This window comes from Mytilus trossulus, unplaced genomic scaffold, assembly GCF_036588685.1.
Source record: "Mytilus trossulus isolate FHL-02 unplaced genomic scaffold, PNRI_Mtr1.1.1.hap1 h1tg000215l__unscaffolded, whole genome shotgun sequence".
NCBI classification, from domain to species: domain Eukaryota; kingdom Metazoa; phylum Mollusca; class Bivalvia; order Mytilida; family Mytilidae; genus Mytilus; species Mytilus trossulus.
In genome coordinates, this window is record NW_026963312.1 from 34,252 (window position 1) to 61,823 (window position 27,572).

Below are 27,572 nucleotides of genomic sequence, written 5' to 3' on the forward strand. Positions count from 1 at the left end.
CCTCCACCAATACAAAAAGACCTCCTATATAACAAATACTCCTTTTATTGCATCATATTTTTCCATTCAGATAGATGTTTCAATTTAGAAAAATGTTTCAATTCAGAATAAATTTGTAATCAATCAAAAAAGATATAGTGCAGAAATATGATATTTTATTTCTCTCCAAGTTTTGACATGCTTGCAGGAACTGATTCTCTATTTAGGATAAGAACGAAAGCATAAGACCTGTATATCCTGATACATGATAGAACTAGATCATCAGAATTTGAATTTATTAAAAATTATCTCCCTTGGGGAAATACCATAAATTGATTTGATTTATAATTATCTCCCTTGACACAATGTTAATCTGCTGTATTTTAAAACCTTTAAATGTCTGATCTGTATAATATAGATTATCTACATTTCAATACATAATTTATTATCAATCTTCTGGGGGTTCAAATACCTCATGGTTCAACTTCTTATTAAAATGTTTATCAGAGATAATAAAGTTATTAAATATATTGGAAAAGTTATAAAAATGATAAATCATGCTGATTTATAAAGTCTTTGTCTATATTAGCATTTTATCATATTTGAAATTGACTACGAAATTATGAGGTTTTCTACAAAATGCTTTTACTTAGTGTGGATCTCTCCGGTTTTTATTTGTTTGTATTTCGTGGATACAATAAAAACGGCTTGATCATATTTTTAACAGTGTAGGGTGCAGAAATAAAGCTTGATAATCCGATATAAATACTTTAATTTGATTTTATTTAAAGTTACTCGATTTATTTGCCGTATAATTAACTTTATTAAATTCATTTAAAGACTTAATATCCAATAACCTAAGAAAAAAAATTGATTGACATGCAACAGCCAAGGACAGTTAATCTTTGTATTTGCAATTTGGTATTTAATGGTTCAAATTTATTATTTGTGATTCTTCCGCAATGATACAAGATTGACGTGATTTCAATACCTGAACATTGATATAAAATATTACTTGCAAAATTAAAATGAAAGTTTTAATAACAGCAGTCACTGCCTATATATCCTGTCTCCTGTCAGACTAAAAAAAGTCTGATTGTTGCATAGACAGACTTACTAGAGTTATATTTTTGAATAAATTTCACCAGTTGTCACAAGGTCAATCTACATTATTGAAAATGATATATTGTCTCAGTTCCAACCATTGATCAACACATGTTAACTCCCAGTTTGTCAAATGTTATCCCAAGGGTTGACTAGGATATAGTCTTGCCTTTGTACCACTCCCTTGCTGTAGTAAAACCCTTGCTTAGATGAGGCAATCATCAATTTGGCTGTGCTGGTTGCATAAATTAGCTGCCACTGAGCTTTTTATGTCCCACCTATGATAGTAGAGGGGCATTACGTTTTCTGGTCTGTGCGTCTGTTCGTCCGTCTGTCTGTTCATTCGTCCGTCTGTCTGTCTGTCCGTTTGTTCGTCCGTCTGTTCGTCTGTATGTCCCGCTTCAGGTTAAAGTTTTTGGTCAAGGTAGTTTTTGATGAAGTTGAAGTTCAATCAACTTGAAACTCAGTACACATGTTCCTTATGATATTATCTTTCTAATTTTTAAGCCAAATTAAACTTTTGACCCCAATTTCACGATCCACTGAACATAGAAAATGAAAGTGCATGTTTCAGGTTAAAGTTTTTGGTCAAGGTAGTTTTTGATGAAGTTGAAGTCCAATCAACTTGAAACTTAGTACATATGTTCCCTGTGCTATTATCTTTCTAATTCTAATGCCTAATTATATTTTTATCCAATTTCACAGCCCATTGAACATGGAAAATGATAGTGCGAGTGGGGCATTCGTGTACTTTGGACACATTTTTGTTTTATGCTAATTTTAAATCGTGTATAATTCTACTTAATTAAAATGTCAGTATTTTTCTGAATTTTTGGGATAATTCAGTGAATATCTTTAAAAAATTCATAAAAAAATATCAATCAATTTCACAGGAGTTTATTCATTGATTTCCACAGAGAATTTGATACAATCATGAATAATAATGATAAATGAATTTCAAATCCATTGAAATATATGTTAGAACCAGTTTAAAATTGCAAGTTAGCAAAAAAAGTAAAAGGTATCATTTACATTAAAAGTAAAAAGAAATTCAAGGTCAATAATTGATATGCCCCATTTTGCCTATGTAAGACTCAGTCAGAGCCAAACCAATTCATCCAGGATTTTATAGTACTCCAAATTAAAAATTTATAAATGCTGAATTCCCACTTATTAACAAATTTGTAGCTTTTCTGGGTAGACGATAGTGAAAACTTTGCATTTCAGGGCCGTAACTACATTGAGGCAAATGCCTCATGCTGGAAATTTCAACAACAACAAAAAAAAGACTGAAAAAAAAGACTGTCTTCATATCAAATTGTTTTCACGGAAAGTGTCGTGCAAGAAGCAAGTTCTTTTCACTCCCTGATGTTGCCCCTGCATTTTTTTCATGATCCATGTTTCTATTTTACTTTTGTTTTTTCGGAGTTGATGGTCTATTGTTTGTACTTCTGTGTCTTGGGTTTCACGGTCTTTTGTTCTTTTATTTTCCTACTTTATCACTATAGTCTGAGTGTTGATTATCATTTCTAAATGTGCGCAATGTTGCATGTCCACCAATGTCCAGATATTGTGCGGGAAAATATTTTAAGAATATGCTCTACGATGCTACTGGACACAGAAAAAAAAGTCTTTTCTGCATCGATAATTGGACTTGATATCAAAGAATACAAAAATGCCTTTTTTGTATATTAAACCACAGTCCTTGGACATATGATACAGATATATTTTTTTCTCGTTGATTAAGATATCCAATTTTCTATATTAATAATGCATATATATCACTTTTGTGCATGTCTCACTTAGTTACGAGTGATCTAAACGACTCAGAGAAAATACCCAATTTTTCTTAGTATGGATTGTAAAATTGGGTATTTTCTCTGAGACATGCACAAAAGTGATACATGTATTATACATACAGAAAATTTACTATTTTGATCAACAACAACAAAAAAATAAAAATATATATGTATCATATACCCAAGCACCTGTGGACAAAACTACAGTGTACAAAACTACATAGCTGACATGGTTTAAATTAAGTAAGACCACCGATTTCCCGGTACCCAATCATTTGAAAAAACAACAACAATGTATTGCCATATGAACTTTTACATCGAAGGGTTAAACTTGCATTAAGTCGTGTTCAGACAGAAAATAAAGGAATATGGGGTAAACATACACAGGAACTTATCGCACACAAAGTCAATGCATAGAAAAAATACAAATGATCAATGGTCAAAATTGTTATTCCTGTTCTTCATCTTGATAGCTGCTGGAGAGTACTCAATAATGAAAGAATCATTAATATTGTAAAAGAAGGTCAAGATGGTCCTTAGTGTCGAATTAAGCAGTACTAGTACTTAAAGTATAATACTGCACTGTCACTATATTTAAATCTAGTCATAAAAAAAAATCATCAAAGTCAGCACAATACAAGACAAGAGCAGACAGACAGACCCGGTATTAATGATTATGAGAAAAATGAATTTTACTTTATCCTACATATCGGTCTTTTAATATTGCCCCAAAAACTTTAAAGTCTTAAATTATAATAAATCTATGTTTTTGCATTGATACCAGAATATTGTCGAAAAAATAGCTAAAGATTATTTGCGTTTCAATGTAAGAAAGAGTCTGTGGAATGCTCAGAATGCACGATTTTGCGTTATTTTTCTCAAAGCTTTTGGGGCCTTGAGCCCCCCAGACCCTTCGCCAAAAATTTTTCGCCTCGCTACGCTCGCTGAATATATTTTGCCTCATTATTAAAAGAGGCTAGTTACGGCCCTGCATTTAATTTTATTCACAATTTGACAAGTGCTTGCATCACTGTCAAAAGAATGTATTTCATGTTGAAAAGAAACGAAGCCAAAAATTCCAAATGTACCCTTGTCATTGTGGCCCATAGTTCAGACACGTAATACAGAATTTAAAAAAATCGTTATAATGATTTTATTTTTTTAATTGTACACTTTCTTTTCTGTGGGGTAACAGTGTTAAGAAAATTTTATCATTGAAATATTGAACTTTTTATTATTCTTTGTCTAGAATATTGTAAATTAACTTCATACATTGTATTAAAAATCTCTCACTTCTTTGAACTGAACAGGTGACACTCTGACAAGTATTTTGTTACGTCAATTTAAGATTTTTGTTTTTGATAAATACCTTTTATTATATATTGTTATACTACATATTGATACACCTTGGGAGTTGATAGACATTTAAAATTTGCACTTCTTAATAGCTTATTATCGACTTTTCAAGATATACAAGTCTAAAACATCGGTATTCTGATGGTTATGTAAGCGTCTGTCAAATGTGAACGAGATTAAATACGATATTTTCACTACCTGGAATAAGAATTGTTAAAGGTTGAACAAGTTTATCAGCCGTCAATTTGTTAATAAGTGGGAATTTAACATTTATAAATTCATAATTTTGTGTAATAAAGGCCGAAGCATTTGAACCAAAGGAAATATAAATTGACTTCATATTGGAATTTTTGCAATTGATATATTCGTAAGAAATTGTACAACAAGAAATTAACTTCATTATTGGAATTCAGATATAAGAAGGAGGAATTACTGAATCAAATGAATTATAGCATATTCATTGATTTGATTAAGTTATAATTAAACATGAAAATGAAGTTTAATAATCTTGTATGCATTGCAGTATATTGATTGAGAAACAAGACATTTTATTTTTGAGACCTTTGACATTTGCCTTTTTATTGAAGAAATTAATGTTTCGTATAGTTTGGTTGGAAATTGAACAGGATATTATATGGACATTATAAGAGAAAACTAACTTATCTTTATATTTTTAATCTTGGTGTACATGTGACTAAAACTTCAATATATAAAGGAGAAAAAAAATTTGGTAAAAGAACTTGTTTACAAAAACATTGCAAATTCCAAAATGGCTACCAGAAGTGTAACTCCTGCAAGAACGCCATTAAGTTCACAAAATAGGATTAGAGATTATTCTAGTTTGTCTCAAAATATTGACATGGTCACTCCATCAATAAAATCGCAGGAAGTTGAGAAAACTTTACAAATATGGCAGCTGACACCAGAGGTCACCACTTATAGTATGATCGATGAAAATTTTGGATATTTGAAATCAGGTTTGTTTAAGTGAAAACTGTAAATTATGATGTTTTTAGTTTGTTCATGTTTGATTATTTTTAAATTTGTCTTTTTGGGGCCTTTATTAACTGACTATGCAGCACATTCTTTGTTCATTGTTGAAGGAGGAACAGTGATCTATAGTTGTTAATTTCTGTGTCATTTGCTCTCTAGTGGAGAGTTGTCTCATTGGCAATCATACCACATCTTCTATTTTGTATAGTGTAACATATACATGTACTGCATGGGCATAATGACTGTCATTCAGAAGGGGATGTATTTAGATCTTCAAAATCTTATTACATGCTCATGTGCCGGTACTAAATCAGTATGGTGGTGAATATGCATGAAATATTTGCCACTGGACACAAAGCATTAACAACAATCAGTCAACCATATGATATGTCAGGACCTTGTCGAAGGATTTCTGTAGTTATGCCTTATACATATATTGTCATGTAGTTGATTGTAGATTTAGGCTAGAATTCTGGCAATTTAGAGCTTGGTCACATATTTTACAAAAATGCTGTTATTAGCCTCAAGATGTCTATCTCTGTTCTGGCTAGGTATTTATATCATTAAAGCATACTTCACATCTCCTTTTATTTATAAGTGGTAATAGAAGTGGAATACATTATTTTCTAGTCGCTTGCAATCTAATTGTTACAAACTTAACAGATTTTGCAACTCTTATAAGACCATTTTGATTGTTCCAGTGACAAACATATTGGTTTATTTTGGCTTTTGGAACTTTCTTATAAAGAATTTTAATGAAGATTTATAAAAAAACAAATTAAGAAACTCTGTGTAATTGTTAAAAAAAAATGCTCTTTATGTCATTTCCATGAGATAATAATAGATTGTTTCTAGTAATTCAAATATTAATAAGTTGTTTTTTATGACAAAATCATCAGCAAAGTTTGATTTTGGCAATTTTCTACCATATTTTCCAGGAATTATGGCCCTTGATTGCTATACACTTAGATTTAAGTAAAACAAAATCCCGAGCTTAAAAACTCTCGATCCCGGAGTCCCAATAAAGGTCCTATCCCCCCTCACTAATAATTGAAAAAGAATAACAGGAAATAATATTGTATACTATACACATATATATATAACAATATAAAAATAGGAAGATGTGGTATGATTGCCAATGAGATTGACATTTTGTATCGAGTTCAAATGATTGGATGGAAGCAATTATAGGCATTAGTACGGACTTCAACAATGAGAACAAAAACCATACCATATATTTGATACCTTCGAAAACCTTTAACATATTTTTTAAATCAAGTTCATGGATATGTTCACAAGATGATACAACAAATTTCATGTTAAATTGATTTATCTTTGACCAGACCCTACATTTAAAACAACCTTTTTGCATTTGAATTAAAGTTTCAGGGTCATGATTATGTTTTATCACAGGGGTAATATACTAACACAATCAAGATTGTGAATGTGTGAACTGATTTTGAATATGATTATTATTGTATCTGTAGTATTTAAATGTTTTAAAATGAAGTAAGAATTAAATGATGACATGTTTAAGATGATAGATATTTGTGTATTGGAAATATTTCATACAATTCTTTGTATAATTTGGGATTTGTTCCCACAGCTCTTTGCCCTCTGCTCTGATCACATATAATCTGTATGATTACCCATAGTTCAAGGACATATGCTTTTATATTAACTTTCTGTAGATAACCATTTAGGATTGTCTTTTAGAGTTAGATGTGCAGTTGCATTATCATACAATTCTTTGTGTAATTTAGAGTTTGTTCCCACAACCCTTTGTTGTCTGCTCTGATCACAAATAGTCTGGATAATAATCCACTGTTCAAGGACATTGCTAACTGACTTTCTGAAGATAACCTAATGATTAATGATCTTTTTAGGGTTAGATCTGCAGTTGTATGTCTCTTTAATATTTTTTAAATTTTGGTTAACCAGGGACTTATTATAGCCTTCCTTTATGGATGTTTGCCTATTGATGAAGGCCATGTAAAGGGATGCTCATTTAACAGGAAAAACATTAGTCTTTTATGCCCTGTCTATGATGATACGTTTCCCAATCTGTTTGTCCACTTATATAGCCATTTGTTTAGTATCAGCTTAGATATAGCCAACATTGAAGAGTCACTAATGAATTAAGTACATTTACTCAAGCTTATAATGATATGAGTTTATGAAAATATTAATAGCCTTGTCCTTTGTTCTTTGGTGGCTAGATGTCTCATTGACAATCATACAACATCAATGATCTTTTAAAAAAAATCAAAGAAAGCATAACAACTTCACAGCAAAATGAAAAAAGGTGATAAGAAAAAACACCAGCCTACATAACCTTGAGTCAAATAATAAAAAAACTAACATCTCATGAATCTGAAGGCTGTTTCACAAAAAAACTTACGATTAAGATTGATTGTAAGTCATGAATAATTCAGTATATTTACGACAAATCCTAGGTGTACGTTTTTTTTTTGTGAATTCTAGGACTGGAAAATTGAAAGTTTTTCCTAATAAATATTGTTGTAGAAACCTTGAATTATGCATCTATACATGATATAGATCAATAGAAAATTTATATTTCATTAGGTTTTCAATTACATGAAGTTAATTGACTAATAAAAATCTTATTAATAAATTATAAATATAGTTTCCAGTTGCTAGTATAAAACCTATAAATAATTTTTGTTGTGTATAATTGTATTCAGAGGGTACTGACCACTGCACCATATTCCCTGAATGTACATAATATGTTTTAAATCGAAAAAACATCCTTTGTGATGGCAATTACTTTTCATTGATGTTGTAATGATATTTTTCTATCCATCACAATTTCCCACACCAATTTAAGAAAATTTTACGAAAGTCAATAACAATATTCAGAGAAATAGTTTCTGATAAAAACCCTGGATAAAAGTCATTCTTTGTTCTTATACTGAAGATATAAACAGTCAGTGTTTACACTCGAGGTGACTTTATCGTTTCATTTAAAACCTACATAAAGATATCTTGAGACGCTTTCCAAATACTGGTAATTAAGGGTGCTCCTTGAAAAAGGGTCACATAGTACATAGTATTTTAAAAGTCAACATAAAATAACTTATAGTATGTAAATAGAAAGAAAGATATACAAGTTATTAACAAAAAACGTTATTGATTCTGATATTAAAACTTGAATCATTTTTTATACCCCACTTATGCCCCACCTACAATAGTCTGTCTGTTCGTTCGTCCGCCTGTCCTGATTCAGGTTAAAGTTTTTGGTCAAGGTAGTTTTTGATGAAGTTGAAGTCCAATCAACTTGAAACTTGATATACATGTTCTCTATGATATGATCTTTCTAATTTAAATGCCAAATTATAGTTTTTACTCCAATATCACAGTCCACTAAACATAGAAAATGATAGTGGGAGTGGGGCATCTGTGTACTGTGGACACATTCTTGTTACACTGTTTTCCATAAAGGGGGAGGTAGGGGGTGGGGCACTATGTTTTCCAGTCTGCATAATACATCTGTTTATACAGGTAAGGATTAAAATGGTTTACATTGAATTGTGGTAAATTAGATCAAAAGCAATATGAAATAAATGTGTGAACTTGTTAAAATACATGGGTAGATCCAGGATTTTAGAAAGGGGGATACTTTTCATGAAACTGAAGAAATACTGGCAAGCATAAATGAGCAAAAATCTTTAATGGTAAAAATGAAATATTGATCATTATTGAAACTGAAGAAACACAGCAAGCATAGATAAGCAAAAATCTTTTTGATGGTATAAACAAAATATTATATATTATCCTGTGAATCTGCACCTGGATCTGTTTCAGAAATATATTGTAAATAAGGGCTTTGGCACAGATTTAACATTACACCGTACATGGAAATGTTATGGTGTGTTAGCACAGATTTAACATTACACCATACATGGAAATGTAATGGTGTGTTGGCACAGATTTAACATTACACCGTACATGGAAATGTAATGGTGTGTTGGCACAGATTTAACATTACACCGTACATGGAAATGAAATGGTGTGTTGGCACAGATTTAACATTACACTGTACATGGAAATGAAATGGTGTGTTGGCACAGATTTAACATTACACCGTACATGGAAATGAAATGGTGTGTTAGCACAGATTTAACATTACATTGTACATGGAAATGTAATGGTGTGTTGGCACAGATTTAACATTACACCATACATGGAAATGTAATGGTGTGTTGGCACAGATTTAACATTACACCGTACATGGAAATGAAATGGTGTGTTAGCACAGATTTAACATTACATTGTACATGGAAATGTAATGGTGTGTTGGCACAGATTTAACATTACACCATACATGGAAATGTTATGGTGTGTTAGCACAGATTTAACATTACACTGTACATGGAAATGTAATGGTGTGTTGGCACAGATTTAACATTACACCATACATGGAAATGTAATGGTGTGTTGGCACAGATTTAACATTACACCATACATGGAAATGTAATGGTGTGTTAGCACAGATTTAACATTACACTGTACATGGAAATGTAATGGTGTGTTGGCACAGATTTAACATTACACCGTACATGGAAATGTAATGGTGTGTTAGCACAGATTTAACATTACACCGTACATGGAAATGTAATGGTGTGTTGGCACAGATTTAACATTACACTGTACATGGAAATGTAATGGTGTGTTAGCACAGATTTAACATTACACCGTACATGGAAATGTAATGGTGTGTTGGCACAGATTTAACATTACACCATACATGGAAATGTAATGGTGTGTTAGCACAGATTTAACATTACACTGTACATGGAAATGTAATGGTGTGTTGGCACAGATTTAACATTACACCATACATGGAAATGTAATGGTGTGTTAGCACAGATTTAACATTACACTGTACATGGAAATGTAATGGTACCGGTGTGTTGGCACAGATTTAATATTACACTGTACATGGAAATGTATTGGTGTGTTCAGGACATGGCGTTCTACAGAAACATAATTTAACCCTGCTGCATTTTTGTGCCTGTCCCAAGTCAGGAGCCTCTGGTCTTTGTTAGTCTTGTATTATTTTAATTTTAGTTTCTTGTGTACAATTTGGAAATTAGTATGGCGTTCATTATCACTGAACTAGTATATTTGTTTAGGGGCCAGCTGAAGGATGCCTCCGGGTGGGGGAATTTCTGGTTACATTGAAGACATGTTGGTGACCCTCTGCTGTTGTTTTTTCTATGGTCTGGTTGTTGTCTCTTTGATACATTCCCCATTTCCATTCTCAATTTTATGTGTGCCAATTTTCATGAAAACGTACTAAAAAGTGCATTTTAAAAAAAAAAAAATTATAAATATACATTCTCAATTTTATTAATGATTTCAAATCTGGAACATTCAATTATTATAATTTTAATGGTTAATCTAGAGTACTCAAAGATAAGTTTTAATTTTTAAAACAAGATATTTTATTTTTTGCAGAGAGAGTATTGACACCAGCCTCACAGAAAATATCTACACCACCAGGTTTGTACTGTAGATTTAAATTTTATACAATTACTTATAAATGTTAGGCTGTTTAATTCCTTGTTAATTTGATGTTGTGGAAGCGAGACAATTTGCACATAGTCAATTCTTGCATTACAGCATTTAAAAAAAAGTTAATGTGAATTATTCAATGTCTGATTTATGATGTTTTGGTCATCAATGAAAGAGAGAAAAATGTCTAAGACTAATGATTGCTTATTGTTTATTTATTTCAAGCAAATACAAAAATTTGAAATAAAAAATGAAGATGAAGGGAAATTTTCTATGTTCTTTCCAAATTTATTTTTGAAAATATTATGTAAAATAATTTGTTTATCCTTTAATTTTAATTTATATAGATTTTTGTCTTCATATTTTGTTTATATAATTATGTTATATTTTACATTCTTTTATGATTATTTGTACGAGAAACCTGGAATAGACAGTACACTCCTTTCTTAGATATGGCTTACAACTTAGAGAAGATAAACCATAGATGTTCTTAGTTCACCAGTTTAAAATAACTTTTCGGCAATGGCAAATTGAGACATTTAAGACTTTCTGCCAAACAATTGGCCATTTAAGAATCTTATGCATCCTGGGTAATATTTTCAAAAGCCTACACTAAAGCGTTTTGATTGGTTCAAAACGTTATAAACAATGGAAATTCAACCAATGATGTAACGTTATTTTCACTTTGGGGTATGAACAATGAAATTACCCATGATGCTTTAGATTTTGAAACGGCAAATTGAATAAACTAGTTTGATAGTCTTTCACAAGAAAACTGCCAAGATTTTGTAGTTGCCTCAAAGCTAAGACTTGAGGACAAAAGAAACTGGTATCCTTATGATTATCAATGGTTTATCTTCACTGGTAGATCAGAATGAAATGTAAATGGTCTTCCATCACAAGCTTTATATAGTATGTTGATTATAGTAATCACTAATTTTGATCAATGTGAAAGTTGATTGGTATAATGTCTGTTTATTAAATGATTATGAATTGTTTGGTGCAAAGTAAAGAAAAAAATTATCGAAGATTAAACAATTCTATACTTTGAATATTAGTACTTTTTCTTTGAATAACTACAGTAAAATTACCCAAAACAATTATTTACAACAAAATGAATTGATATTTTACTTTTTCCATGTTTGATCCTTTCAATAAGATACGATTTAATTATCATAGTCAAAGATGAGACGTTTTTTCTTCAATTTTTACCTATTTCAACTTTTGTGACTTGTAATATTCAGATATATAAACATCCTTTTTTATTGAAAATTCAAAATACCTAGCCTGTACATAAAATAAGTTCATGAGTGACCGATCAACTTTCATGATCAAAATTTCATAAAGGAAAAGGGAGTATTTAACTTATTAATCAGGCTTAGGAAATAGGAAAGCATTTGTTAATCTTCCAATGTTCATTTTATAACACATACTTAGACAATATACGTATAGTGTCTTGAAATATGAAATTTATTTGTATGAGGCTTAGAAACGGGAAAATGCGAGGTTCTACCGAGCATTTTCCCGTTTCGTGCCGAATACAAATAAATTTCATATTTCAAGACACTATACGTATATTGTCTTTATACTGAAATCGAAAAAAAAATGAAAAATGAAAAAAACATGTAACAAAAATTGTTAAAAAAAGTGTTTGGAATTTCCCTCTTGGGGTACCATTTTGGGGTATTTCCCTATGAGCGTAGTCCAGGTGGTAAGACATTGGCGTATTAAAAGGAATTAGAAAGGGAAAATGAACTTAATTAATAGCATTTGATAAACATGATATATAAATAACCAATTTGAAGACATAAAAGTTTAAATTCAAAAAAGTTTGACCATTGTTACTTTACGTTGTCATGGTCGTGACGTGATGTTGTTGATGAAATACAATAAGGAGGCGGGGCTTATAGGTCAATTGGGGTCATTGACGTATAAAGCTAACGTTTATACGTATAGCTTTATCTGTACAGTAAAATAGCTGATTGCAGTATAATATTTTACAATCAGGTTAGTTATACAATAAATGATTTTAGAGACAAAAGACAATTTAAATCCTATTTGAAATATTGTAAACCAACTTAAGTTATATGACAAGCAGTTTATTGGTGACATTCACACTTAACCCTTTCCTCCATAATGACGCCTTTTGACGCCACCCCCCTTACTCCATAATGACACCTTTTGACGCCTGTGAAGTAGCTCAGTTGAAATACTTTGACTACAAAGTGTCTGCAGTTGACTTAATAAAGTTTGTATCCAATATGAAAAGGAATATCATAGGAATATCTGACTTAAATTTATTTGATGAAATAGTTGTTTTTCACAATGCCTTAATACTTCAAAGCATAAGTTCAGCATTTTATCAAAAAAATTCTATGCGAATCAAGTATGCAAAAAAAAAAAATTCAATGGAGGAAAGGGTTAACATGAACAGAATCGTTATGAACATGTTTTAACTGTATACACATGTCCATTATTTAAATACATAAAGAAATTTAAAAGTTAAAACTTCACCTAAGTACATGCATCCTTAATGATTGAAAAAGAAAAAAAAGTGTCTGCCATGTAGTTGAGAAGAAAAATAAAGAAACAAAGAAATATGCAAAATAAACATCTTAAAAATTGGGTTTAATAATACAATAATGTAGAGTATGTTCCCTATTGGAATTTTTAAAACAAAGAAATGAAACAGTTGGAATATTAACAAATGCAAATGCATGTTTTACCCCTGCTGGTATTAGGAAATTGATGATTTCAATATGAATTTCAGGGATAGATGGCATTTGTAGTTTTAGAAGGATTTTTTAAATATGATCACATTAGTTATAATCTTGATTTGTCCATTTTTTCATGGTTTAAAATATGCATATATATTTTCATGTACTTTGAAAAAGATTATTTTGTTATGAAAAAGTATTTTGCTTCCATAAAAAACAAATCATAATAATGATGTATATCATCAATGTAACGCGGAATGTTTCTATGTCTAAACAAAACATATACAATGTACTGTGGATTCATTATTATTCGTTGGCTACCAAATTTCTTGGATTTCGTGGGAACAGACGAACCACAAAATTAAATGTTTAACAAATACCAAATTTTCTATAAGCTTGTATGCAGATTTCTCCAAAACCACAAAATTAAATATCCACGAACATATATAAGTTTTCCTCAATCCACGAAAATAAATGAATCCACAGTAAGATATATGCATATGAAAAAACACCATCAAATTATATGCAGCCTTTTACATCTTGATCGTCTTCTTTACATGCTATAAGCCATTCAAATTCAAATCTTTTCCAACTATTCAATCCATGCCTTTTGATTTTTCAAATCAGCCTTCAAATATTTTTTTTTTGAATACACACTATAAAATGTATGTGAAAATATATATGCATGTAAAAATAAATCATAAATACACAAATCCATGAACATTTTTCAAAACATAGATGTGTTATGCTTGTATGATGGTTTCAAATAGATTACCTACCAGTACAAGAATTTAGTTTTAGAAAAAGAATTTCAAATTAGAGTTAGAATAGTGCTGTAGTCATCATAAACAGAAATTCACTTTGTGTATTTGCATGTCATTGAAAATCTTTAATACTGCAGGATTTTCATATGGTGTCATTTTTTTCGAATCAAAGAAAAAGCCAAAATTCTAAGACAAGATTGAAATATTTTTAGTAATTTTTTGGGTTAAAATGAGAAAAATCAAAATGAGGCCAAAAACATTGATATGCCTTCAAACTGCAGTATTGAAGAATTGTTTTTTTTGGGGGATATGGTGTAATTGATTGAGAAAATAATATTTTGGGATAATGAAAGAAATTGTGGGAAATGGTGTATTGAACAGAGTTCTTGGTAATTGGGATTATATAGATGTGGGGAAATGGGTGATTTACATACTATAATTATAAGTCTTTTAACCAATCTATGCAATTAAGGCAACTTTCTGTTCTTTTTGTATAAAAATTCAAAGAGGTGGTTTTCTTTAGCATATTTGAATTTCAGAAAAAGCAAATAAAATTTCATGTTTACAACAGAAAAAAAATAAAAATTTTTTTTTAAAGTAATTCCTAAAAATTTTGACCACTTATAAAAGGAGAATTCAAGAAAAATAAAGTAAACTGCATTGATTGTAAAATGTAAAGATGAAATTTTCATTAAGAATAAGCATAGATTGGTAAAAATTATCAAAGTAGAAAGATGGTGTAAAAAAGAAGCATAGCAAAATGTTTTAATTTTTAAATTATTTTGGTTCCAAATTCTGAACTTTTCATATGTTTTGCAATTAATTCAGCTTTTAATTACAACGAGTAGTTAACTTGCAGAAGGAAATTTAAGAATTACATCTTTTACTTAATTTGAAACAGATAAATTTTAAAATTCTAAATAAACCATTTGTATCTGCTTTGGTAAAAATGGCATGACAACTGTATATCATATATATAATCAATAGCTTAACTGGAATTAGGGCTTGCTTTATAGCTTATATGCTTCTATATAGACTCACCACAGCTAGCGATGACCCCACAACCATTTAGATTCCCTACACCAGAGTTTACTGTCGGAAAGTCCGGTCCATCTCGGCCAATCCGGACACCTTCTCCCGTTGTAGAAAAACCAAAGAGAGTTATACAGAAAAAACAGTTCGTCAAGAAAGAAATTGAACGGAAACCACCAACACCAATAGCAAGGGTAAGATTTGACGTAGTATATTTTTTTGGACCTAGGCCAGAAGGAGCATTATGTTTTTCAGTCTGTGTGTCTGTCCATCTGTCCCACCTCAGGTTAAAGTTTTTGGTCAAGGTAGTTTTTGATAAAGTTGAAGACCAATCAACTTGAAACTTAGTACACATGTGGCCTGTGATATGCTCTTTATGTTTTATTGCCAAATTAGATTTTTTACCCCATTTCACAGTCCGCTGAACATAGAAAATGATAGTGGTGGTGGGTCATCTGTGTACAAAGGACACATTCTTGTTTCTATTCTAAATTGGTACCAATTGAAAAAGTAATTCAGGACTGCAACAGCCTTAGTACATTTACTTATAAAAAAGAAGATGTGATATGATTGCCAATGAATCAACTCTTTGCAAGAGACCAAATGATACCGAAATTAACAACTATAGATCACTGTATGGCCTTCAACAATGAGTAAAGCTCATACCCCATAGTTAGCTATTAAATGCCTTGAAATGGCAAATGTAAATCAATTCAAACGAGAAAACTAACGGCCTTATTTATGAACAAAAAATGAATGAAAAAAAAATATGTAACACATAAAACAAATGACAACCACTGAATACAGGCTCCTGACTAATGGGACAGGCACATACATACAGAATGTGTCAGGATTGTAAGCCAGATCCCAAACCTCCCCAACAACCTAAACTGTAAGGCTATTACCATTCTCAATATCAAACATGCTGCCAAAAACATAGCTTAGAAGAGTTTTTAAAGTATGACAAAAAAATCTTTGAATTGAAGTCAACTGTAATTTTTCTTACAATTTTCAATTTTTGAAGTAATTTACATGTATTTAACCAATACTTTTTATCTTTTGGTTGATAAAGTTTGATTTTATTGGTTTTTATGTTTTTTTCTATTTTTATAGAGCTGTACCCCACAGACCCCCCTACCTCAGGTGAAGGAACAGGAGACAGCCATAGTGACCCCAGAGCCAGAGGATACCACACCCATCAAACTACCTGAACTGGTACGACTAGACACACCACCCCTACCAGAAATCACAGAACAGAAAAGGGTAGGTTTTTCTTTTAATAGATTCTGTAAACCATCTAGTTTATGCCACTTTGTCAAGTAGAAGAAGAAAATGAATTTAGATTGTTGATAATATGTGAAACAATTATAGGTGGATCTACCTTTATATACCGCAACTACATGTTTACATATCATGAAAAAAGATCAAGATTGTATAAATTGCTGCAAGATTGGCTAAAAAGAACTTATTGTGAAGCAAAATAAATAGAGAAGTACACTCAAGCTTATTGTCAGGGATATTAACCCTTTCCTCTTTCCTTTTTGACGCCACCTTCTTACTCCATAAAATTGCCTTTTGACACCTGAGTAGTACTTCAGTTGAAATGCTTTGACTACCAAATGTCTGCATTAAACTTAATTTGTGTCCAATATGAAAAGGTCATTTATGAGAATATCCGACTTGAATTTCATTGATGAAATATTGGTTTTTGTAATGCATTAATAATACATGTACTTTAAACCTGATGATTTTTTTTTATTGAAAAATCCTATTCCAATCAAGTATGTTAAAAATAATCTCCATGGAGGAAAGGGTAAAGGAAAAATAAATAACTGAATTATGATTTATATACACCAAAAAAAATTCATCACATAACAGGTTATTGCTCCTCAAATTGCCCTGATTGTGAGTTTGACATGACTTATTTTTGTTGCTCTTACTTGACCAAGTACCAAAATGTCTTGTTACAGGGTATTAAAGTAACCTGTCGAAAAAAATATATACTCGCGATCCGGAAATTTTTTCACCTAATTTCAGTCATTTTCATACAACTTAAAAGTTGATGCCCCTTTTCAAAAGATGATTGCCAAAATCACATTACTGCATGAGACTCATTTTGAGTATGCTCATACTCGATTGTCATGTTCGTAGCATCAACAAACTTGTTTCACTGTTGCATCGCATTTACTTCATGATTTATTCTAGCATTTTCCAAAAATTGATCAAGGGCAATTAAGGGAAGGCAACAGTTTGAAAATAAAATGATTTTAATGACTCAAAACGATACTATTCTCAGTTATCGCTTACGTTTCTTTTGATTCTGAAGTCAAAATTCAAACCGGATGTACTGCGACAATACTAAACGAACAATTCCGGACTCATTTCCGGGATTAGTTTTGTTTATCCAAATCACAGGAAATCATCGGCTTTTTAATATTTTTCCTTTGTGTAAGAATATTAATTAGAATAGTTGCACTAGCTTTATTTAGGATGAAATTATTTTAAATTTACGATTAATTGTCTAAATCTGTGGAAGAGAATATTTCAAGCATGCGTATTACATAGTAAACAAAGCATGTGTGTTAGAAATAAAAAAAATATGTTTTCTACAAAATTGAACCAAGTTTTAATTTGATTTTGAATCATAATTGACAATTGTCTGACCTGTTGAGTAATTAAATAATGAAGCCAGTTGGTGTGGATTTTTTTTTTTCTTTATAATAATAGGTTGGAGCTTGTGATTAATTGCCAGGTGTGAATTAAAAACACAGGTAAAGAGATTAGCTATCATTAGCCAATAGCTACCCATGGCATTAATATAGTTATTAGGAGGGCCCTCAGGTTTATAACACTTTATTGGAGTGGCAGTTTAATTACAGGAAGTCGATAATGAAACAAAAATTTGTTCAAAATGGCGATTTTGAAAGTCGATCTCAATGAAATGACCGAAATTATTATTGTTGAAAAATAAAATTTGACCTAAATCCCAATTAAAAGTTTAGGACATTATAGTTTCAGTTTAGGATATGACTGGCAAATATGACTGTTTCCGGACCCTTGCTCGCGAGTCAAAGTCAGTCTTAAATGTGGTATTAAAATCTTTTGATCAGCCGATAGTATTTCTGGTATCAAAACTTCCAAACTTTGTACTTGTGGCTTTATAAATATTTCTATATGAGTCTCGTATGTAGACGAAACGGGCATCTGGCATACTAAATTATAATCCTGGTACCTTTGATAACTATTTACATTAAAACATCATCCATAGCAATATTAAAAAATGTTTTTTTATATTTTACTTTATTTATTAAACTATTATAAAGAAAAGTTTTAATGGATCAGAATTTTTTTAACCTTTCATTTAGGAGAGAGCTGCTAAAGATGACAGACGGACAGCTATTTTACCTGTACCTAAACTTAAAGAGGCACTTAAGTCACCAACACAGAGGAAGAAGAAAGTCAACATGTAAGATTTGATTAATACCTTAAGTTCAAACATCTTTTGTAAATTGGTTAGAATAAATACAAATTTGCTTTGTTTCAATTGTGATTAACAGTATTGGGTTACTTGCTAAGATGAGATTAAACTTTTCATCTTTTTATCAAGTAAAGATTAAATTTTAGAAACACTAGTTAATATTTAGTTTTCAGAAATTCTCCATTATTTCTCATGAATTGTGGTGCTGTGTCATTTTGACTGGCTTCTCAATTGCTGAATTTTTAAGAAATGCAATACACTGATATAAATCCACAGTAATGAATGAATTGTTATTGATAATTTGATAGTTTGATGTCCTATTAACTTTGACCTTGTATCCTAATTTTCATTGTAGGCCAAGGTCAACACACAAGAGAAGTAGAAGTAAGCAGGCTGCAGAGGCCCCTGTTACTAAGGAAGAAGTGAGAGAAATGAGAGATCCACTGGATTTCCTTGCTAAATACTGTATTGTCAGGTAGGTTAGGATTAAATTTTGCATACTGTTGATATAATGTGTGACGCTCATGCATATATTACTTGAGACTGAAAAGCACTGTAACATTCTTGCGAATATGAGATAATTGTTTTTACATATATATCATTTTATTCTGGTATCACCTAAGTTGGACAATGGTATACAGAAATCACATTAGTTGAAACTTTGGTTAAAATATTGAATAACATAAGAGTGTCTTAGCAATCTTTTCTGGAATGACGTAAGCCTTACAAGACATATGAAAATTCATGGTACTTAAATAGATATAGAAGGATGTGGTATGAGTGCCAATGAGACAACTCTCCATCAAAAAAACAATTTATAAAAGTAAACCATTATAGATCTAAGTACGGCCTTCAACAAAGAACCTTGGCTTACACCAAACAGCAAGCTATAAAGGGCCCCAACTGGCCACTTACATCAATTTATGGTTACCTAAATGAATGTACAATTCTTACATCTTTCCATATACTTAATAGCGTCATTATTTATTTTTACAGTAAGGATAGACTACCATTCTATGAAAGAATTTACAAGAATATAATAGAGGGTCAGCCAATGAGGTATGATAGAGAGCCCATCTTGTCACCCCGTACTGGAATGCCGATCGACAAAAATGATGGAAATAGCCATGGCATGGGATGGGACGAACACCAACTTAATATGTTCCATGACATTGTCACGATTAGTAGAGGTCGTGATGTGGCAAGACCTGTAAGTGTTTGTGATAAATGAAATTATTAATCTTTTATGAATTCTCAGAGATCAAACTGTCATATGTAGATTAACCTATTTCAGTTAGTTTATATATTTGTCGAAGAATGAGTTAAGTTTTGTGTTTTTTGTGGAAAATAATGATTGATCAATGATTTTCAACACTTCAATCCTTAAGAGTACAACATTTTCTTGATAGGGGTAAAGAAGCGATTTTTTTTTAGGATGTTTTACTTGCCTTAATTTTTAAAAAAATCTTTGAAATAGACCAGTATCATGGACAAGAAAATATGCAGGTAAACGTCACAAACACAGCTTTGACAAATAGAAAGTGTGAAAATTGAACATAACAAACCATTTTACAGTTTATTTATTTTTTACAAATGTTTAATTCATATTATAAATTAAAATGTAAAAATATTCCTTTAATTGCAGGGTGTTGGTGTATCAGAGCAATACTTAGAGAAGATCTCTTACACCCTGGAGATGCTGGACAAGAAACAACGACAGATCACTGACGATCTACATGTACTTCAAAGTAAGATCTTATTATAATTAGGGGTGGGGTGTTGGTGTATCAGAGCAATACTTAGAGAAGATCTCTTATACCCTGGAGATGCTGGACAAGAAACAACGACAGATCACTGACGATCTACATGTACTTCAAAGTAAGTTCTCATTATAATTAGGGGTAGGGTGGAGGGGTATCAGAGCAATACTTAGAGAAGATCTCTTATACCCTGGAGATGCTGGACAAGAAACAACGACAGATCACTGACGATCTACATGTACTTCAAAGTAAGATCTCATTATAATTAGGGGTGGGGTGGAGGGGTATCAGAGCAATACTTAGAGAAGATCTCTTATACCCTGGAAATGCTGGACAAGAAACAACGACAGATCACTGATGATCTACATGTACTGCAAAGTAAGATCTTATTATCATAGGGGGTGGTGATGGTGTCTGCTTGGAGAAATATCAATCAACAACATGTCTTGCTGGTAAAGAATAGGGTCACTGATGGGACCCCCCCCCCCAACAAAATAGAATTACTGCTCACAGTAATCTTTCTTGTTTACCATAGTTCTCAAAAAGGCAGGACAGCTTGGTGGCAAGGTGGTTTGAGATTCAATGTCAATGGTTCATAGAAATAAGAAGATGTGGTATGCGTATCAATGAGACAACTTTCTGTCACACTCTAGATTCTGGAGCTTACTCTACCAACAAAACTTGACTGTCATGCTAAATTGAAGAGTGCTCAAAACACAAAAAAATCAACCGATCAAGCAAATTGCTCAAATGGTGCCCTTAGATTTAAGAAACTTATGTAATGGGATGTGCTTTAGGAGACTGTTGTGCTTAACAGATTTTTTTTTTATAATTTTAGGTAAAAAGTTAGGTCAGATAGCAGAGAGGGCAAAACAGTTGATTCCAGAAATAGCCAGAGTTCAGTACCAACCTAAAGTGAAAAAAAGTAAAAAGAAGGTAAGCAAATAAAGTGGTAGAAAGGGAGGGATTATTTTGAAACCCTGATCACTTTCAAGGTAAGAAATGATGGCAAATTATTTCATTACGGGAAAAATATTCATTTGAGTTACAACAAATGTGATTGAAGGATTAAAACCCCATAATTGTTTTGTTGTTTGTTAAAAATTTTGTTTTTAAGAGGTTATTTATTCATATGATTTTTTTTCAGAAAAAGAAGAAAAAGGGTAAGAATTTGGATGAGTTTGGAGATGATGAGGATGAACCCCCTTCTGTACCTCTTAGAGCAGAAGATATTACTGATGAAGTTATTGCTATGAGATTAGATGAATCTATGTATAAAAAGGTAAGAATGCTGTCTAGAATTCACAAGTTAATTGTTGGATTAAAAGAAAAAAAAAATATAACAGACAGTCAATGTTTGTCTCTAAAAGTTTTTGTTGACAAACTGATCCTAACTTTCGACTTTATCAAACAGATAAAATACATTTGTTTTCTTTGGCCTTGAATATTTAAAAAAAAAATCTTAGATAATTTGACCAGTAATAGGGGATGAGTACCTTCAGAAAATTTAATATATGTCAAAATTTTAAGTTGTTTATAATTTTATACATGTGTTTTTGCATTGAATATTTAGTAGCTACATTGCCGTTATTTGTTTATCTTGAAGATTTGTAAGACTGGAGAAATACCTCAAATAGATCTTGAGATGCAGAGATGTGCTGAGAAGTTAACTGGTATAGATGATAGATTAATGGTGTTAGAAGGTACATTACATTAAAACTATAACAAGGGTAGATAATAAAAGATGAAAAGAAGTTGTGGTATTGAGTGCCAATAAGATAACTCTTCATCAAAGTCACAATTTGTAAAAATAAACCATTATGTGGTCAAATTACAGTCTTTAACACTGACAGCTTAAAATCAGGAAGAAAATATGAGGGTGGCTTTAGAAAATTGAACAAAGAATACTATGACAGAAAGAAAATGAAAAGACAGAAGTCTGTAAACATGGTAAATGGGTAATGGAATTTACAGTATAGAGGATCTAAGAGAGGAAAAAACAGAAAAAAAATATACAAAAAAAATGAATAATAGAAATTATTATATTGGTTGCAATGAATTACATTGCTTTCACAGTTAAAAATAAAAACTGATAATTTCACATGTGAAATAAACATGTTTACATCACTCCCTGACGTCATACAACAATAGGCGTTGTCAAGCATCAATAACAGGGGATCAAAACAAATTGTGAATGCGTAGAAAAAAAATATAAATCCTCACTTGTTTTACATTGATTTCTTTAAAAAAAAGCCATTTTCTAATGTAATAAAAAGAATAACTAATTAAAGAAGTCAAATATTGCAAAATATTCAACTCATGACGGAACAACACTGATAATTAACTCGGACCATTCGCACATTGTGAATTAATGTGTTGTTCGGTCACTCATTGAATATTTTTCTCCATTTGAATTCTTCGATTAGTTATTTTCTAAATGATTGAATAGAAAATAATCATATTGAAAATAAAGAATTAATGGACACCACATCCTTTGTATATTTTATCATTTTTGAATTCCAGGAGACAAGAATTTGTTGTCTCTTTACTGTATGGAGGTTTTCTTCAATGAACAAAATGATAATAATCAGCCGATAGAATTTAGGCGCCAACAGAGCTCCCTCTACAGACATCTACATCCAGATCCTGTAAGTACAAGAGTTATCTACCCATCAAGAAAAACTAAAATTATACTTACAGCTAGAATTGTTGATATACGGGGTTTGCAGCATAGTGTTACCCTTGTCTGTACATCTGTACGTCACAAAAGTATTTTTATTTCTCTGAACTTCAGATTGCTTGAACTATATGTTATAAAAACTTCAAGTTCAGATTTGGGTTGTCTCACTTTTACCATTCTTAAGTTATGTCCCTTCATAACGTTATATGCTATACTGGGCATCATCTGTTCTAAATGCATCATGTACAACATGTAAGAAAGGGTATATACCCCACCCTATCTAGTTGTTTATCAACAATTATAGCAACACACATTTAATCATATGAATTCTGTTACATCTCTTGAACCATTTTTAACCGGATTTTTGTGACAAAAATGTCGGTTATTGATTTGGGGATGCTCGGCGGTCGGGCGGGCGGCAATCAAATGTTGTCCGTACATTAACTCATGAACCATTCAACCAAAGCTTTTAAAATTTTAATATGTTGTTACTGACAACTAAATGAAGGTCAAGTTCAATAATGGCGATTTTGACTTTTACCGTTCAGTAGTTATGGTTCTTGAAAGATTGTAAAATGGCGTTTCCAGTCGTGTCCCTGCATTTACGCATGAACTGTTCTACCAAAGCTTCCCAAATTTTAATATGTTGTTACCAAGACTAAATGGAGGTCAAGTTCAATAATGACGATTTTGACTTTTACTGTTCAGGAGTTATGGTTCTTGAAAGATTGAAAAATGGTGTTTCCAGTCGTGTCCGTGCATTTTCTCATGAACCATTCAACCAAAGCTTTTCAAATTTTAATATGTTGTTACTGATGACAAAATAGAGGTCAAGTTCAATAATGATGATTTTGACTTTTCCCATTCAGGAGTTATGGTTCTTGAAAGAACGTAAAATGGTGTTTCCATTCACGTTGTTGAATTTACTCGCGAACCATAATCAATCTAAGCTTTTCAAATTTTAATGTGTTGATACTGATGACAAAATGGAGGTCAAATTTGATATTGACGATTTTCACTTTCACTAATCATCAGTAATGGTTCTTGTGATATTGCCAGGACACAAATAAATGTTAATAAATCCGGTTTGCTGTCGTTGTGACAGCCTCTTGTTATGTTTTGTTTTCACCAGAATATCCGGTAAATTTTGACATGTGCTTCATAATGGCTTATTTTACAAATGTAGTTCGAACTTAAGTAAAGTGTATTCATAGCGACCAATAGACTATGTAAAACAGTTTCAATTTTTTTTCTTCAGGATATAGAAATGAATATAGAAGAATTAGAAGGGGCATTACAAGTTGTCAATCATAATTTAATATCTGAGTCAGAGTTTGACTATATATATCAGGTATGTTAATTAGAAGGTAATAACTACAAAATTTTAGTCTTGATTCAATCTAATTTGCGGTACAACATTCAAGAGGGATTGTTCATGAAAAAAGTAAAATAACAAAAATACTGAACTCCAAGGAAAATTCAAAACTGGAAGTACCTAATCAAATAGCAAAATGAAAAACTCGAACACATCAAACGAATGGATAACAAATGTCATATTCCTGACTTGAAATTTCAAAAACTATTGATTTTTGGTTTTTCAGTTAATTCTTTCCATGTGTGTCAATAGATAAAATAATGGTCAACAAGTTTTGTGCATCAAACAGTTAATTTTAATTGTCTTTCCGTTTTTGCAGATTTTGAATTTACCAGGCAGAAGAAAAATTAACTTCCAACTTTTCACAGTTATAGCTGCATTGTCAGAAAAAATCTCTCAAATGGAGTAAGTACAATAGTATAATTTACTCAAACATTTTCAATAAAGCAGTAAGAGTGCATGTGAGCTTCAGGAATAAAAACCACCCTCATGAAAATAGCTTTGGGATTTTTTTCAGAACAAGATGCTGGAATATTACTAAACACATTCATTAAACCCGTCCTAACAATGACTTAAATTTGCACACATTGCAACAAGTTTTCTGCAAATGTTCAGTAAAAAATCAGCAAGACTTTTCTGTAAACATTCAGCATGAATTCTGATTTTTTTCCTGAACACCTTGTCAAAATTTTCAGAATCTCTAAAAAAAAATCTTTTAAAAACTGCTGAATTTGGCATATATCAGCAAGTTTACAGCAAAACTTCAATAAGACATTTTAAGTAATCATTCTTTGTGAACACCTGGCTGAAATTTTCAGAACCTAAATAGATGCCCTTTGCTGATTGGTTCAGAGGAAAAGTCATATTAAAGTGGAACATGGAGGCAACTACTCTATCAAAATTATTTTGAAAAATGCAGCAAAAAAAGGTTTTGACATTTAATTTTAATTTTTGAAGGAGTACTTTACTGAAATTAATATTTTACTGTTTTTATGAATATATTTTGTGATTTTATTTTTAAACAAAAGTTGCATTTCTTCTATTTTATTGTAGCCCTGTTATAAAGAAGATATTGATTAAAGATAATCCAGAAGAAACTAAGAAGAAAAGAAGAAGCTATGATGCTTTAGATCTTAAGATGGAAACTTCTAAGGTAAACATTGTCAAAATAAATCAGTTCATTTTAAAACCAAAAAGTATTCTTCAAATATTTTTTTGGGGGGTTAATATTCAACAGGATAGTGTATTGCACAAAAGCAAAATATTGAGGTCAATTTAGTTTAGGGGGAGGAGAGGGTCAATTCGCAACAGCATAGTGTATTTGACAAAAGCAAAAAATTGACAATATAGTGTCCATTTGTTTGTTTGTTTGTCAATTCTTATTCATTTTAATGCCAAATTGTAGTTTTTATCCCTTTTTCACGCTCCACTGAACATAAAAAATAATAGTTTGTGGGGGGCATCTTGTTCTATGGACACTTTGATATATGTATTTCAGCAGACAATGAGCTTATATTCAATTGCACTTTTTAATTCCAAAATTTATTACAGGAATTATTTGGACTGTTAGCAGACGGTGATTATGAGACTAACAACAACGGCAATGCTAAAGCCTCACAGCTAGCGGTAGAATTAACTGCCGGTGGACTGGACCCTGAATGTGTGGGATATGTAAGTTTGTTATTAACAAGATGATAATCATGCTTAGGCCCGTAGCCAGGAATTTCCAAGGGGCGGGTTGTTGGACTCACAAACACAACTTTAACAGTCACAATTCGAACAGAACATTGACTTTAACAGTGCTTGTTTGTTTTCAAAGGGGGCTTCATCTGAACCCCCCTGGCTAAGGGTATGATGCTTAGGTTTAATTAATATGAATAAAATGAGATGAGTATATTTGCTAATGAGACAGCATCAGTATAAATGTTGAAATGACATCTTGAATTTCTTTTTAGAATTTGAGAAATGTTTATATAATGGGATTTTTAATGTCCTTTCACATGTAAAAATATAACTCTTAAAATGTTATCTTTTACGATGTATTAAAAAGAACATCAGTGCTGACTAAAAAAAAAACAAAAAAAAACAAAAGAATACTGTGAATTCATTTGTTTTCTTGGGTATCAATTTTCGTGGATTGCTGAAAACTTAAATATTCGTTCGTGGATATTTTATTTCATGGTTTTGCCAAAGCTTATTGAAAATATGTTATTTGTTGAACATTTGAATTCGTTCACCTGTGAAACCAACGAAAATTGGTATCCAACAAATAATAATAAATCCACAGTATGTATCATATGTAAAAAAAAAAAGAGTCTTTTAACGCATATCAGTTGAACCTTTTTAAATTGGATATTCTATTTTGAAATAAGATTGTTATTTCTTTAATGGCTGTATTTAAAAATGTTTTCAAGAAAATAAAAATAATCAAACTATGTATTTTATGTATATTTTCAGGTTTTAAGCAAGTTTAACAGATTTGGGACAGGATATATAGATTTTATGGACTTTGTGACTTATGTACCATTGTTTATAGAAATTCATCAAAAAATAGTTGATGATCCTTTTAATGTTAGTTTGGATATTTCATAATATCAAATTTTGTATTAAAAACAGTTTAATGAATTTTCAAGGGAGATAATTTTAATAATTATTTTTTCAAATTACCTCCCATTTTTTAGATCTTTATATGATTGAACAAAGTGATGTTTAGTGCCACAGTTTTAGGCAACATCTTTGTTGTGGAAAACTATTTTGGCATTTTTATGCATTCTGATAATTATTTAGACTTGTCTGAAGAGATTAGAAGCCATATAATTACTTTAAAAATTTGAAGTGACATGAATATTTATGTAAGCAAGGAGTAATGGACATAGAACTATAATAAGGAAAGGTTAAAATAAAAAGAAGTAATGGGATGTGAATATTCACACCGTTCTTCAATAGTTTCTATTTTCCTAGTTCAATCATGAATTTGAATATATAAATCTAGATTAC

General features: G+C 31.1%; 2 protein-coding genes across 4 annotated transcripts in view; both read left to right on the forward strand.

The window, feature by feature from the left end:
- LOC134701111 (uncharacterized) overlaps positions 1-20,939 on the forward strand; it is a gene marked incomplete at its 5' end in the record, with an annotated part of 54,953 nt that extends 34,014 nt beyond the window's left edge. For 2 of the 3 annotated variants that reach the window (XM_063562247.1, XM_063562248.1), the window contains 7 exon segments: positions 10,713-10,757; positions 15,286-15,476; positions 16,396-16,545; positions 18,648-18,748; positions 19,116-19,235; positions 19,757-19,970; positions 20,406-20,939. In XM_063562247.1, the coding sequence (XP_063418317.1) occupies positions 10,713-10,757; positions 15,286-15,476; positions 16,396-16,545; positions 18,648-18,748; positions 19,116-19,235; positions 19,757-19,970; positions 20,406-20,525 (941 nt within the window). 3 annotated transcript variants of the gene reach the window in all.
- Positions 20,587-27,572, forward strand: LOC134701107 (uncharacterized). Its single transcript, XM_063562242.1, has 10 exons — positions 20,587-20,638; positions 21,338-21,456; positions 21,668-21,802; positions 22,127-22,223; positions 23,044-23,168; positions 24,459-24,551; positions 24,895-24,980; positions 25,629-25,728; positions 26,127-26,246; positions 27,033-27,572. Exons 1-10 carry the CDS (start codon positions 20,587-20,589, stop codon positions 27,165-27,167), a joined length of 1,062 nt encoding a protein of 353 aa, XP_063418312.1. The 3' UTR covers positions 27,168-27,572.

Bases quoted from the DNA above. Each gene is read 5' to 3' on its own strand.
- LOC134701107 (XM_063562242.1), top strand. From the start codon at position 20,587: ATGCTGGACAAGAAACAACGACAGATCACTGACGATCTACATGTACTT. The intron at 20,639-21,337 runs GTAAGTTCTCAT...TGTGCTTAACAG, and splicing joins CGATCTACATGTACTTCAAA to ATTTTTTTTTTATAATTTTA. The intron at 25,729-26,126 runs GTAAACATTGTC...AATTTATTACAG, and splicing joins TTAAGATGGAAACTTCTAAG to GAATTATTTGGACTGTTAGC.